Here is a 16,644-nt window from a genome sequence, read left to right as displayed (position 1 = left end):
TTAGCGGAGGAAATCTGATCTAGTAATGAACATCGGTGAATGATAAATTCTAATAGTTAGAGAGATCTTTAACACCGCGCTTGACGGCTTCATTAGATAATTGTTTCGCCGATTATCTGACTACCTCGGCTACGATTATTCCCGAGTTTTTGAAAGCGTAACGCGACTATAGTGCGACGCGCATTGGGTGTGTTCAGCGGAAAAGACAGCTTAGTAAGCGTTCAATGATTCTTTATTACGATTGGTTTCTACACTTAGAACCGAAAGCAAGAACCAATCATATTAAAGAATCACTGAGTGCTCACTGAGTTGCTCTTTCCGCTGAACGCAGCCAATGTTTCGTAGATAAGTTGTGGAAGTTGTTCGGTCGCAACTTGGCATATGCGCAAGCTTCACTATCTCGATACGTAATATGCAAGCTTTCGTATCGCCGGAGGATAGGAGAGGATGTCGCGATCGCGCGTGCAGATCCTGAAAAATGACGCTCTGACCAAGGCGGATGCGTCCGCATGAAATGTCTAAGTGTGCGTGAAATCGGGTCGTCAAGAATCCCCTCGGAGCTCGTCAGAAGCGCGAGGATCGGTGATGTCCGGCCGGCGAGTGATACGCGAAGACATCGGTCGCGACGACGCGTTCTGGTGACGTGACCGGCTACGACCGGGAGTGGAGTGTGCCGAGAATGAGCAGTCTCCAGGTACCGGAGCTCCGGCTTCCGGTGGACGGCGACGGCGACGGCGGTGGTCCCGGTGGCGGTGGTCCCGGCGGCGGCGGTGGCGGCGCGACGAAGGGCATCGTTCCCCTATTGCTAGTTCCGCCGAGCAACGTGCCGAGGAGACGGCATTCTTGGATTTGCGGGTGAGTATACATAAATCCGGACGCCATCCCGGCCATCCGGGATAGCGGGAGTTTGTCAGGGAAACTGTACGGAGGGAAATTATTAATTAACCACTTAACATGCGTCCCATGCGACCACATGCGAGCTCGGATTCCGGGTTTATTCGCGCACGTTCGTCTCTCATGTGCACCGTGCCGAATTTGTTTTATACACTCTGAAATGTTCCAGCGTTAACTTCTCCGTCGAGCTCACTCCGGCGAGCTGATGTATCTGGCGGATACTCTCGCTCGTCGAATCTAAATTAGATCCAATAAGGTGTGCTGCAGATAGTGATACGCTTATTATGCAAATACGACAGTTATATGTATCGTAATCAAATGTATATAGATTGTTTGAACAATGTATGTCGTTACGATTCAATACCAAGAAGTATTAGATAGTAGATATCTTATGATAACTGTTATTCACTAAGCTAACTGTTACACGTGCTAATTAAATTATCTGTACAAGACTTATACATTATAAACTGTTATAAATTGTTTATAACTGAAGAGAAAGAAGGAAAGGTCTCCAGTTTTAGGAATTAAAGCTGTTACTTCATCTCTTAGTTCTTAATAATAATTTATGAGAAACAGCAGAAGAAAAGAGAAAACCTTTTGCAAGGAAAGTCCTTTTGGAAGGTCCTTTTTCTACTCTTCTTTTTTTTAACGTGTAAACGAACAATTTATTATTGTACGTCTAATAAAAACTTTTAAAACATAATGTTTTTGCGAAAAAAGTGGAAATATTGTTTAAAAAATCAGTTTTTTATGATTAACTTTTGAATAAAAACTAAATTTAATCAACGTACGCCAAACATATACTTTAAACTTGTTTCCACAGAAAATACGTGCGCAAGCATAGTGATCAAGTTTTGGCTATTTGGATCTAACTAGTAGGTATTTTGGTTCCCTCGAGATCTTTAATTTGGGATAATTGTACGTACAGCGCCGGTTTCAGACTGGGGTGTCGCTACAATTTCGAGAAGTTCGCACGAGAATAGCCGCGTCGTTTTAAACAGAGTCAAAATTAAATGATAGACTTTCTCATGACTATGGTGCTCTCCTTTTAATATTCTCGTTTAGGTTAACATCTGATGTAAAGTTTCCACGCTAAGCAGCTCCTCAACCTTTGAATCCTGGTAGTAATTGAATAGTTTGCTCGCGTCTTGCCTAATTCATTCTGCGCGTAAACACAATGTAGCAAAATTTTATTTGCAATTGATTATTGCATAAATATTCCGTGTTGCCGTTAACGAAGATTTGTGTAAAATGCATCGAGAATGGTGGCGAACGCGCGTCATTATCCACTAATTGGTTTCATTGCTGCTGTGTGTTCATTTAATTTTTTCCCGCATTCTACACAAAGATATTTGCATATTAATTTCTCCGTATTTTGTTTTTACTAAAACGCAAAGTTGACCGGCGGAAAGTTACGCGCGTCATTGAAATACGCAAACTATGTCCCGTTGCATACATTAACTTTAAATTAATATTATCAAATTAAATTTATTCAACAGAAAAGCGTAAAATCAAGATTTTTAACGGGTCATTCTTTACGCTTGATTATGTTTAAATTAAAAACTTAAACGGTATACGGTAATACGGAGAAAATCTTTTTCTGTTGACCCTATTAAGATCTTCCTTTTTCAGAGAAGGAAGAAAATTATTTTATCTTTTCTTTCTTGTCATCGCCAAGCGGTGCCGTTTTATAAGACTCTTAAACACACCATAGATACAGGTATTACGAACTACTTGCTGAAAATAAGAAGAAAGTACGCCCGTGTTTTTCTTCCGGATAGTCATTAGAGAAGGAGCACGATCGTGTAGACTGCTATGGTTTCATTAAATTAATCCACTTGTGTCCACTAGCGCTAGTATTTTCTGGCTGCTCATACTCTGCGACGCGACGTGCGCGCTCTATCTTGGGTTTTCTAATTACTTGACGTATAGCACCGAGTTTTTCTTAGATTTTTATGCGCGCATTGAAACTTTCGTACGTTATAAAACTGCAGTTTCCGTACACTGTAAAGGTACTTCGTTACGTGGTTTCTAATTTTTACTGCTATTTTGCCGCGAGATCGTACGTACAATACCTAACATCAGTGGCTTAGGGAGGCAGAGAACAATATACATACGTGGGCTCGTAAATGCGCGTAAATGGCATGTGCAAATGGCCCCGCAAAAGGTGAGTCGCGTCATCAGACACATTTGTACAAGGCGTTCGTATAGCGATAACAATTGACTATTAATACCCCAGTCGCACGCCACGCAGCGTTAGATTCCTGCGCGACTTTCGTGCGGTAGTGGATTGCTTTCACGATTTACATGATTATACACAATGTAGGTACACGTAGAAATTATTATTTAACAATTTTTATTTCGTACGTCGCGAGGTACCTGACAGAAAAATTAATAGTCCGTCTTTGCATGCGTCTTACATGCAAAATTGAGAGATAACGGTGACAAACTAGTTAGGACAGGGAAAGTGTATAGCTTTCCTCATGCGAAAATGACTATTATCTTATAATTTAATTCCAACATGATTCTCCTCTGTCCTATAACAAACGCGCTTGTCTTATCAAGGTAGCAAACTGCGTCTCGCAAGAGATTGTATATCCTCTTTTTTTTTTCTACGCTGCAGGGATCTATCTTCTCGTGTGAAGAAAGGAAAACAGAGCTTGCCAGAGGTGAATGCCTCCAAATTGCATTTTCCGCCCACACCTGCGCGAGCTAGGAGATCCGACCGGGAGAGAATCCGGTTATTAAAGATCGCGATGCAGCTTGCACCTTCGTTCCTTTTCGTTCGCGTTTTCTTCCGTCGTTCTTATTGTCTGTAGCGGAAGATAATATAAATGACGTATCATATATACTTTATAACGTTCGTACCAGACGTTCAATGTTTTCATTGAGAAGCGTCAGAGATAAAAATTGGAGGAATTGATTTCTAGGACTATTTTCCTTCTTATATCACGAGAAAAACTAGAAATTAACTATGTATGTGATATTTATTTGTTTGATAAATCCCCTTGTCTATTATTCTTTGAAATCAAAGAATTTGTAATTAAAACATTTATTAATGCATTTGACATTCCAAAAATTTTGGTTTATCGAAGGTAAGCACAATGCATCATTTCCCATATGCGGATAAAATAATTTTTGGTAAATAAGTAAAATATAACACAAGTTTACGAGACAGAAAATAGAAATATTTATTGGATTAATCTTCAAGATCAAATATCATAAAATTACATTACATAAACATAATTTTCTTTTGTTTTTCCCGGTCTTTTGTCAAAGATTGATTCACAGAACGACAAAAAAAAACAACTTTATACCATCCATCTTTTTATCATCTATCATTTATCAGCTCGCGTATAAATTGGTAATTCATCATCTCACGCGTTTTATCGTTTTATTCCTTTTTCTCCATTGCCAAAAAGTTGAAAAGTCAGAAATAACTAATGCGTGAAATAAGAGGTTTGAATGTAAATAGTGTACCGATATTTCTCCTTGATTTCTCCACAAAAATCGAATGACACGAGGATGTGTGCGTCGTATGTCGTCTACGACTTAAATTTCCTGAAGATATATATCATCGGTTTTTGGGGTAAAGCAGAAGCACGTTACTTCCTGCTCTACTTCTTTCTCCTATTTATTCTACATACTCACTTCTTGTGACGAATGGACCTTAAATCGATACGCTGTTCGTATTAATATTGCTACGTTTTGATGTAAAATTGAAACGAAAGGATTGTGTGAGTGGAATGATGTTTCTGCTTCTACATTTTGCTGTTATTTTTCTTACGAAAAATTATATTTCGTAGCTTAAAAATAATATCTGCTTTTACACATTGTAGTCTTTAATAACTTATTATTATTATTAAGTCAATCGATTTAACGATATAATTAGTTATTAAAAACATATATATAAAATTTTCTTTTTACACATTATGATACGTACAAGATATCTTTAAATAATAACCCTGTTTTTCAAATAATTTTACGTGACATAACGTAAAAGTTTTTTATTTTATGTTGCAGGTGAGTCCAGAGCTCGTGTTACTTCTTTCACTAAGGTTATGTGAGTAACAATTCAAACCGGTATTTTTATCCGCCTTTGATAGCACTCATATTTTACGTCACTCAGGCCAAATACACTGCGCGTTCGAAGCGAAATTTGTTGCTGCATATAAAAAGCAATATTAAGTGGCATCGATGGCGAATATCGGTGATAAATTAAAACAGTTTTAGCGGCGCTTGATCGAAACGAAGGGCCATTACGATAACGAAGATTAATATTTTTTAATTAGTTTCGATATTATATGTGCATTATGCATTTCGCAGCCGAGCATAATATCGTATAAAAATATCAATTTAGCATAATATCTAAATACTAAATGTACACGTGTAAGGTAATACACGCGTAATCGCTATGTGAAGCTTGTTGTATAAATTTCCCATTAACTCTGTATATTCGTTAAATGCATTTCCTCTGTTACATTGCCTCCATGTTGAAAATAGTCTTCTATATCGAGAAGAGATAAGAGGCTAAAGATTAGGAAAGCGCTTTTAGTTTCTCTCCCATGAGAAATGCGGAAGCCTTCTGTCGGAACGGCTCATATTCTTAACGTCAACGTGCGCAAAAACTCCGGCTTGGTTGACGTTGGCATGCAAGAGGAAATGGGTCACTTTTTCGGAGGAAATATCAAGTTTTTTTACGTTATGCTCAGGATTACGATTATCCCTGCCATATGCGACAAAGCATTATACGTCGTTTATGACTCTCGCAGTCTATCGATTGCACACGCGACGATAATGGTAATTACACGCGTGATGTAATGACTAATAGGGTTACAGAATAATCGTGTTACAGAATGGATACGCGCTTCAATGGCAAAACGGATAGATACGTTTCACGTAGAATCAATTTGATGGGTGAACCTAAAGAATATATTTTAGATATTTAAAATTTAATTTAATAAATTTAAAAATTACAAATATTTAATAATTCTAAAAAATATTTTTATAACAATTGAATCTTTGAATGTTTATTTACGTTTATTTCTCTTATTTCATATTTTGTTTCATTATATTTGAATTTATTTTGTCTAATCTTTTTTGATATTTTTCGTAATTAAACATTAAATTTTCATTGCCAACACATTGTGTTCGATACATTCTACAAATCATTTTATAGGTATACGTTACTACATCAGAAGCACTACAAGTGTATTGTGTACGGATATGGTTTCAACGCGTTCTCGAATCGCCGTATTCCGCAGGTCAAGTGCACCGCGTGTTGTTTTATTAAGTTCTTATTTATAGTCCAACGTGACGGGTTTCCAACTTCTCCTTCTCCTCTCCTTCTTCATTCCATTTGCTCTTTCGTTTCTTTGAGCATCAATATAAGCTTGCCGTGGTAGGGGAATCGGAGGCATTCCTTCGAGAGTCCTGACAAAAAGGAATTTTCAAAAATTACTTTTCGACATGTCATTTTTATACGACATGGCAAATTGAATTGCTTTTGTTTTAGAAGAATTCTGTTTGCTAAAAAACATCGCATTTACATCGTGTATATTTAGAAATAGAAAACATTAAGAAATATTATTGACAATGGAATTGTATCTTAATCTGCTATTTTATATATTGGAGGGAAAAATGTGTTTAAGCTGCTTTAATCTCAATACATTTACATCTTGTTTATTTGTAATTTTAAAAGAGTATATAAGAGAGTAATTCGTAAAATTACAAAAAAAAAACAAGATGGTAAAGTAATAGTTTTGAAAGGGTAGTTTTAACAAGGCATAATGGAAAAATTAATTTTGTTACATTTTTTATGAGAGCTGATGCTTGCGGCATATCTCGCGTATTCGGTTCCTCACGCTGCAACGCCATACCATCGATTTATCGTGGATATATTTCATTTACGTTCGTTTCCCCACCGCTATACGTAAAGAGATGCGCCGACGTTGCATGCATTTCACGGCTGAGAAGTTTGTGAGTTGCGCTATTCTTCGTTCTCGAAGGGAAATTAACGATGCGCGCCAAGATTAACATTCGTCTGTTATCAGTTGGTAAAAGTAAACTCATAAATATTCTCGACGTCAGAATAGAATAATATATAACCAACGCGTACAATATGTGCAATGAGTATTAAGAAGATTATAAGGTGAGAAGGAAAAGGAGAAAGGGAAGAAAATGGATGAGTGGAAGAGACTATTTTCGTTAATTTTATATATCAAACTTTATTCATTAACGTAACGTACGAGTTAGTAATTTATTATCTCATTAAATAACGGTGTATTAATAACAGTTGTGCGAAATTACACGCGAAGTGAGTTAAATGTTTCCTAATTTGTAAACAATATCGCTATATATGCCATCGTTATATGCCATAATATTGAAATTTACGTGGAAACTATCAGCAAGAATCTCGAGAAGCGAGAACTTTGTCGATAGAAATCAATCTCTCGAGAACAGTCGTCAGATAATGAAAATATTTTGTCAGTCTGACGCATACTTAAATAAACAAGGTCCACTTTACTTGGATATATTTTCATTATCTGTAACGGTATTTAATTTGTTCGGTGAAGATGTTTTTCTCTATTTTTGCAGTCGTAATTACCTTTCAATCATATCCGACAAGTAAAATGAAACGATAACTTTGCGCCAGAATCTGCGCTAAATTAACTTCATAACGTACTTTGAAGTTCAGATTAAAACGTGAAACTTTTGACGTTATCTTTTCATTAGATAAACTCGTAATCTTATGACATTGGCTTACTTAAATCTTTATTTTGTTATCCGTCCTTATCGGAGGTGGTCGGAAAAAAAAGAGCCGGAAAATAAATCTTTTTATCGTGAGTTTGATGAATGAAGGTATTTCGTGAGCCTGACGTTTTAACCACCTGCGCGCATTCGCTGTTTTTCAAATAAAATACATTCTTGCACACAAAGCCGAATTTTGACCACCTTGTAGCAAAGAGAATGCGAGGCTACTAGGGTACAGTTCTGGTCCTGAGGGATCGATACGAACCGTTGCCTGCTACCGTTGCTGCTACTGATGCTGCTGCTGCTGCTGCACGGGTCTGCACATTCGCCAATAGGCGACAACCTAGCAGAAATGCACGCTCGCGGAAGTTTTGCGCAAATTACATCGTTATTTTAGTTTAAAAAATATTAGAGTAATTCTCACGGAACTCACTGAGCTCTTTATCTCGATTAAAAATTAAGTTCGCTGAAATTAAATTGTCTTTTATGTGCGCCCATGTAATAATATAATTTAACAATAAATACATTTTGCTAAGAGCGGAGTAGAATTAACAGAAGCGGGAAATCTTAATGAAAACGCTAATACAGTTTTATTGTAAAATTATCTTACGTATCAAACTGTTAAAATTTAAATTATTTATTAAGAAGAGGCGTTTGAATTGTGCAGCCAACCGTATTAAAACCGATTGTGGAGAAACGAAGTAGAACAGTTCTTTTTAGGATTATGCGGTTTAACGCGATTTTCGTGAACATTTAAATGCATTTTCATGCAGTGCATCGTCCGACACCTATTTATTTTCATACATTATAACGATCGTTAATGCAAATTGTTAACGTTGTCACTTCGCTGTCTTCATATGACTATGAATTATTGATAGGATATCGTGGGTCATTAGTCAATTTAAACTTCTTTATCAAGGTATTCACATGTAGTGAATTGCTAGTGCGGCAAATTTGTATATATTTTCCAATTACTGTTATTGATACAAAAAAATCGCTCATGCGACGATATAATTCTTACAAATCTAAATCAATTATTTGCATATATTGCGGTCAAAAAATTACTTAAATCATTATCGTGATGTCGATATTTGTTCATTATATCTTCTATCGTCTTTTTGTTGAATTATGTACGACCAATTAATTACCATAATACGCGGTTGCCTCTAACGATGATGTTTAATAACTTTAATCCCTTATATCGTTTGCATGCGTTCAATTTAATGATGATTGCGGCTCGTTGGTGCCGAGGCTGCTGCTGGCTTAATGCACGCGTGACACACGTGTTGTCGCTCGCTCGTGTTATGCGCGCGATCGAGAAATCGTGTGCTGCGTCATAATGTCTGCTGGCGACAAAAGTGTCAGCTGATGTTAATCATTGATGATTTGCATTCGTCACGCCGCGTTTCCACAAGGAATTACGACGCGCGTTGCAATTCGACGATCATGTTTTGCCACTGTGATATCGGCGGAACAACGCGAAGAAAAGGGAAGGCTAAATAATTCGTCGCATGGAAAAATAAACATCTCGTGTTAACTGACAATTCTTTCGCAAATTGATATCATTCGACCGAGCAATCGATTGTACGAACTTAAAAAGTGTAATTTCCCAAATGGACTCGAGAGTGAAAATTTCACTAGCGGGTAGCTCTCATCGCGAATTTCTCTCGTTTGTGGTACATTTCAAAGTTTGCACGTGTACGCGCATGTAAACGTGTCCGCGCGCATGCATGCACATTCCGTGAATTACATCGTAATATCGTATACACGACACAGCTACGCTGATGCTGGCAGGTGTAATGTTTGCGGAATTGAATTACCATTTGCCTACTCGTTGAGTCTAATTATACCGGGTGAGAAAAAATGTGCATGGTGAGCAACGTCGGATCGACGTGGCCAATTTTCTTGTCGTTTTACCGAATTACGTTTGCGCCAGCGAATCAGCTTTTTCTTCTATTTTCTTATCATCTCGTGCAACGAAAATGATAATTAAGTGCGACCTGTGCACCAAACTTTATTCGAGCCTGGATAATCTTTAGTTTTAGTGCGGAAATAATAGGGAGTCTCATGACCGAAATGCATGCACGAAATTGGAATCGTAGATTTATTACATATTGCTTTTAGCTCGCTTTGACGATTTAACTTTTTTAGAATTTTTGCTGTTTTAATCTGTTACTCTTTTGCCACTATTTTCCTACTCTATAATTCCATCACTTTAAATACTTTGCAAGACGCGATGTCTTCTCGACTGCTGTAATTTTCTCAGAGATATCTTTACGTTTCTGCTTCATGCATTACTGCAAGTGTTTGAAGAAGACGCGTTTAACTTTGAAGCGAAATAGAATACGTACAGAAGTCGTAAGAGAATGACTAACGCTGCGTTCGAAAGCAATTTCGAGTCGCGCGTTATAACGTTGAAACTTGATTCCCGAGTTATCATATTTGACAATGTGTAACGACGTTTTCCAGTATTATTCCGTTAAGATCTTCCTCGCGCCGACTTCAGTTTTACGTTATTCTTTGTAACTTTTTACATTTATTCTCATGTAATGACGTTAAGGGCGATGCTAATGTTAATTAATGTAAAAATAATTAAAATCTTGCGCGGTAGCGGAATGTATCACTGTTTAAACGCGTATAATTGAAAAACGTTCTTGCACTGTTTACTTTAATTTGATTTTTGTAATAATGTTTATTTTCTCGTATTAGAATTTTGCCCGCTACAGACGTTATGTAATATATATTGTAATACATAATACATGCACGTTTCACTTACCCATATGCATACACACGAATTATGAAATGGACTTAAGTTTACGAGCGTTGTGTCACGTGGTTTTTAACTTCATTTACTTTGCGGCGTGATATATTGAAGGAGCTCATAACGGGTTGTGCCGCTGCGTCGCGCAGTGCCGAGTTGAGCTTGCCCTCGGGTCGTTTTCAGCAAGACCAAAAGTCTTTTTGCATACACCGGCAAAGCCATGTAGAGCGCCTCGAAGCGCGTATTACCTTTACCCTTTTAACGTTAGCATGCATTCTGTATTCGTCCTTTTACGATTTTCCCGTAATTATTGCGGTACGGCTCGCCGGGTGTTAAAGCATCTGCCCGGTTCTTACATCATGCTTTTTGCGTTCGCATTTCCCTGCGATAAAATTATTCGTAATATCGTTGCTTTAAAAGAGGAGCCAGAGCAAGAGTCTTTCTTGTTATTTCCGTCCATATATACGGTCAATTAAATCTGATGGACCGTGATTGAATTTCGCTGCAAGAAAGATGAGGTAAAAAATTTACAATGCATATTACTATTGGAATAACAAAATGGAAAGTTGTCAGCATTAAAATTAAAAAATTATGTTGAATTAATTTGAAAATAATTTAATATTAAAAGTAATAATCTATTGAATAATAATAATTTATTGTATTATAATATTGATATCGAGATGCATAGAATAAAAATTTTTAGAGAAGTCTTGTCGCAGAATATAATTATATATATTAAATGATTTTTTACATGTAAAATAAATTATCGGATTAAATTGTTTTAATTATTTGCGAAAATTGATTTAATTGAATTTAATTTCAATATCATTACTCTAAGATATGTATATAAATATATAAATATAGGCCACACTTTCCGTTATTGTTTACTAGGCGAGTATATTCGGCGGTTTTGAGTTTGTGGTTTCCCGTATTTATTTTTCAACAAAATACTATCTTTCTGTTCACTCGACGATAATCGTGCGTTGCCTCTCGAGCCACTCCACGGTTTTTATTGGGCAAATTAATAAAAGTGGATTGGAATGATTAAATCAATTATAATTAAATCTTTGTAACGCACGATTAAACAAAAGTAATTCTTTATCACGGTAAAAAAATCTGTCATTGGCATATATGCTATCTCATTTTGGTCTTTTTTGCCAGAGAATTAATATTATTGGCGTTAGAGAATTGATTAGCTAATTGGTCTTAAATAATTTATATCATTCTTTATAAAAGAAGTTGAGAGTGAGACAGAAATGGTAAAATTTCTTACAAAATCTTAGAGAGAAATTGCGAAGGAGTAAAAATAGCATGAATCTTTAAATTCGACAGAATTCGGCCAGATATAAGAATGGCGCACTTGGGATTCAATTTGGCGAAATAAAACCATCTGCCACATTCATATGAATCGCTTTTGCGATTTAGCACACTCTAGTTAAATTGGTCCTGAGAGAATGTAAATTATTCCTTTTATCTTTCACATTTTACTCGTATCCTATGTTCAATAGCATGCTGACGTTAAATAATTTCCGCAAAATTTCATCCTATAGAGAAAACTCAACGTTTACCATTTATTTGATTTCTTTTTTTTATTTTCTATAAAATAAATTGCCGTTATTTGCAATTGTTGACATTTTGACTTTGCAACAACTTTCAATTAATTATATCTTAAAATATACGGTTATTAAAGCAGATATTTAACGCTATGTTTGCTACGCTCGCTAATAACGTCAATACATACAACGCGTATTCATACATTGAAATTTTAGCTGTCAACACGGTCCTTACCTTCACGCAACACCGATTATCGTAAATTTTGCGATCTCGTATTACCACACCGGCACATAATAATTTGCGGCGAAACGTGTTGTTTGTACAATCCAGTAATTAACGTCGCACATAATTAACGCCGTCTGGTATTACACAGAGCACTGATATATCCGCGAATTTTTTCATTTCGTGCTCTGTAAATTCCGGTATAACTAATTCGTACGAAGATGATGTATGATACGTGGAACAATGGTATTCCGTATATAAAGAGTGACCCAGGAACGTGAAATTTAATTTTAATGCGAGTTTTAATGATAATTCCTTTTTCAAAGACAAATATTTGCGACGATTTATATTTGAGTATGAATTACAAACGGGGTATCTATTGTTCTTTTCAACGATGTCGTACACGCTCAGTTTTGATCCGTAGGACAAAGACAAGGTGCGTATTCAAAGAAGTTTATCTAGAAACTCTAGTTTGCGTCGAGTTTTGAAGAGGCCAGAAGATCTGCAGCAAAAACAGAGTGGCTTTGCGGGCTTGTTCGGAAGCTCTACAAAATATACTGATACAAACCTCACTATGGCGGTATATCCGAATCCAGAACTCGGGATAGCAACTTCTCGATCTTTTTGCTTTCGCCAAATCCCATTTTATCCAATTCGGGCTTGGAGATGAACTTGAGAATTTTATTTCTTACCAACTTCACCGAAAGGAAATTCAGTCCCTCGTTAATGTCCCTTTTGTTTCTCGGGAGACGTTTCCGCAGCGGCGGAATACATAAAACGATTTTCGTTTTGCACTATTCATCCAGCTTTCTCCGTGCTCAGCTGTGCTCGGCCGTCACGCCGGTCAATTCAATATTCATTATTGCAATTTAATTAGGAACGTGACTAAGCATTAGGTGGGAAATGCGATGGATGGCGAATGCTATCACGAGACAGCTGGGCGCGAATTGGGGTCTAGGCCTAGGGCAGATCGTGCACACGACTGTTTCGCCCGTGAATGCGCATATACATGCACGATCCGACGATGGGCATGTACTTCCTTGCGAGACGAAACGAGAACTTGACCTATAAAAGCTCCGTCGGTTGAGCTTTCACGGCGGTCGTAATGTACCGGTTGCACGCGATCTTCCGCTTCGAAGCGAGGCCGAATATATCCGCGAAACTATCCGGCGCGTACCGCTTGGAAATCGTTCCCCGAGCTATAAATACGAGAGGGAGGGAATTAAATTAATCAAGGTTAATACCTCGTACTTGGGGGGTCTCTTATCGATGACAGGTGGCTCGCTTCGTTCGTTAAGGGCTAGTCCACGTCGTGTCACGATATTAATCTTCGTAAAAGAAGATTTAAAAAAGAAAAACGTACGTAGAGTGATAGATCGTCTGCATATGCCGACGGACGGCGGAAAACTTCGCGCGGGTGCATAGCCTTACCTAAAATAAGATTTACAGTCACGAGAATTGGTAGTTAGAGAAACTGCGTATTTCTCGTGTAGACAGGATTTAATAATAATTTTGGCAACTATCTCGAGAATCTGGAAATGAATCTCGTCAAAGTTTGTTATCAAAATTTGCATGAGAAAATTAAGTTGTGACATGGAACATTATAATGTATTTAATTTAATGTTTTGAGTAATAACGATAAATTAATTTATTTTAATAATATACATATTACATATTAAAAAATACAAACACATTGATCTGACAGAATAAATAATATTTAAAATAAGTAATGATAATTTCGAAAGAGAGATAAATATTTTCGTGTTGTTCGAGCCACTCGGAAATGCGCGCTGCATACATTGAAAATGTTTCACGGCTATGCACAGGCGAATAGGTACAAATTCATATAGAGCTTAATGCGAAATGTACGATGTATCCTCGTGTCTATTTACTACATCAAAGAACTGTAGAATGTCAAGAAGGATACGCTGCGTCACGCCCATATCTGTCGATATTGGTCGCTTTTGCGAATAGCTCGTAGTTGCATTCTGCGGCAATAATCCGAGACTTGCATTTGCCTTCAAGGGTATCGATCGTTCGATATCCTACACGTGTAATTTTTTGTAAGTATTTCTGTTTAACCGATGTTTCGTGAGAAAGCTGATTGACAGCTTCTACAAGAGCGCGTATTTTTAAAAATGTTCATAACGCGATAATCTCTAGATTACAATCGATTTACGGTTTCCTCATATATTTCTAATTTTCTTCGTTTGTCTTTGACGCTGACTTCTCCGAAGTTTTGCTGTAACAATTTTCTCGGGAAATTAATATTGCAAATTTATTTTGCAGATTTAATAAAATTACGCGAGGATTACAGAATCAAGACTCGATTATGCGAATAACAAACTAATCTAAATGCGAGTGGAACGTTGGGAACTCTCGCGACTTGAGGGAGGGAAAAAGCAATTTTCAAGTCGGATACGTTTCTACAAGATTGATCGCGAAAACAGCAGAGCATGGTGCAAAGCACGTGGCGCGATGGCGCTTCGACGGACAGTGGTATCGACCGACCTCGAAATGTACTTTCGTCCCCTCCCCCCCCACCACTCGGTGAACCCCATCGCATAACTAGCCCTACCCCTCCCCGACTGACTATCCGCGACACGGGCACCCCTGCATCCCTGGCATGCTCTGGCTGCTACCCTTCTCGAAAATCCACGGTGTGTCCTTGGAAGTAAGTATGACGCAGATTGGCGGCGTGCCTAACGACTTTTGACACAGCTGGACACTTGTTATTTTCTTGGCACCTTGTTGCGAAATTAATTTACGTTTTGCCCAATTTTTTTTGTCCGGCAGGATTATATTTCGCGGTAACTCGAAACTATTTTAACCGCAACTATAACCGCACTAGGAAACGGTGGGACAGGCTTACTAGTGCGAACGCGTCACATCATGTTATATTCGTTCCTTTGACGCCATTCGACAACAGGGGTACTAAAAGGGTTAACATCGCAGTGTATACATGTCGATACAAGACTACCTTTGATGGTTGTGTATGGGGTGTGCAATTAATGCACGTGCTGTTATGATATTAACGGTATTTGCCGAGCGGATCGGCTCGCTGACGAGGCCTTTGATGCATGTTAGCAGCAGAGTAATATTACTTAATCTTATATAATATTAATTATTTAATAACAAAATACTTGTCTACTAGATCTATTTAAAATAAATACCAGAGATCAGGATACCTAGTTGTAAACAAAATTATGAAGTTTTACAATTAAACAAATAGAAATCGAATACGTATATGTGCAGAATAAATAAACTTTGTCGGGGAAATATAGATAACCAAAATTTGCTATTAAATATTAAAATACGTTAAAGTTTCCTCCACTGCGAGGAAATTGATATTGTATTATCTCAGTTAGGAATCGAATGTGGTCATTCCTGTTCCCTGGTGGTTCGTGTTTTATTAATTTGGTCATTGTGGCTTCGGTTCGGAGATATTCCTCGCAGTACTTGGTTATTATGAAAATGAATTTCTAGCATCTCAGGGTATCGGGATATTCAATACTGAAATTTTACTTTTATTTTTTGTATAAGGAGAGATTAATGTGCTTTCAATGTAATAACATTGGTTTCTATGTTAACCCATTATCGATTTCGCGTTTAAAACAAACGGATTGTTAATCCAATTCGGTTAAGTTCTATACGCTATCGGCTTCCGTTCAATCTTCGCGAAAAATGGTACCTTTAGATCACATAAAACTTTTACGAAAGGACGGACACAACTTTGATCATCATCGCGCGAAGTAAAGTGAATTACGTTAGAATCGTACAGGGGAACTTGCGAAAACGCCTCGGTGGACCCGGTGCGCCTGGGACGTACCAGTATTTGATCAAGTTATCGCAAGGGGGGAGGGGAGGAATCCGACGCGCTCCGGATATTAACCAATTATCCAGATTTTGATTGGTAACGTCCTTTCTTTAAAAACGAAAACTGAAAATGCGCTCGTAATTATCGATTCGATTTAACAAATAATAAGCCGGCTTTAACATATCGTTTACTTCGTTAAACAGAAGCGAGATATAAAGAATACGTTGTGGCATTATAGCTTAGTTTTTATCCGTTGTTTGTTTCGTATATCTATTTGCGTTACATTAAAGTTTACCACCTGCAATTTATATTGTTCCTAATATTTCATTTTATGTTATTCAAGTATAGGCACGGCATTAAGCAGAGGTTAAGCTCGATAAAGCTTATTTCAGCCGCAATAGAAAGCTACATAAATCACTATTAAATATACTAATGGATTTTAAACAGCTTAAATATTTATAGAAATTTTCCGCCAGCTCGAGAGAACTCGGCAACTGCCTCGCAACACATATTCTATGACCTTCTACACTGTTGCGGGTACGAATCGTACGTTACAGCATTCGCGCGCTATTTGAGAATAGACTCGCATTTATCTAGACTTAACGCTAAGTAAATTGTAATCCTCGGAATAGTTTGCGACGGC

At 37.4% G+C, this 16,644-nt stretch overlaps 1 protein-coding gene and 1 long non-coding RNA gene across 8 annotated transcripts in view; one reads left to right on the top strand and one right to left on the bottom strand.

Annotated features, from left to right (window-relative positions):
• The window catches only part of Dnc (phosphodiesterase dunce), a 299,778-nt gene that overhangs the window by 133,389 nt on the left and 149,745 nt on the right, over positions 1 to 16,644 (top strand). For 2 of the 7 annotated variants that reach the window (XM_071775385.1, XM_071775384.1), the window contains exon 2: positions 346 to 855. The exons of 3 other annotated variants lie outside the window; for them this stretch is intronic. In XM_071775385.1, coding sequence (XP_071631486.1) covers positions 680 to 855 — 176 coding nt within the window. In that variant the 5' untranslated portion in view covers positions 346 to 679. The remainder of the gene's footprint in view (positions 1 to 345; positions 856 to 16,644) is intronic. 2 more of the 7 variants (XM_071775387.1, XM_071775386.1) reach the window with 2 other exon arrangements.
• Positions 4,923 to 16,644, bottom strand: part of LOC139811243 (uncharacterized) — a 115,576-nt gene continuing 103,854 nt past the window's right edge. The window contains exon 3 of the long non-coding RNA XR_011731582.1: positions 4,923 to 6,327. This is a non-coding gene — a long non-coding RNA (uncharacterized lncRNA). The remainder of the gene's footprint in view (positions 6,328 to 16,644) is intronic.

Source organism: Temnothorax longispinosus, chromosome 4 (genome assembly GCF_030848805.1).
Source record: "Temnothorax longispinosus isolate EJ_2023e chromosome 4, Tlon_JGU_v1, whole genome shotgun sequence".
NCBI classification, from domain to species: Eukaryota; Metazoa; Arthropoda; class Insecta; order Hymenoptera; family Formicidae; genus Temnothorax; species Temnothorax longispinosus.
This window is presented reverse-complemented; position numbering and strand designations above follow the sequence as displayed.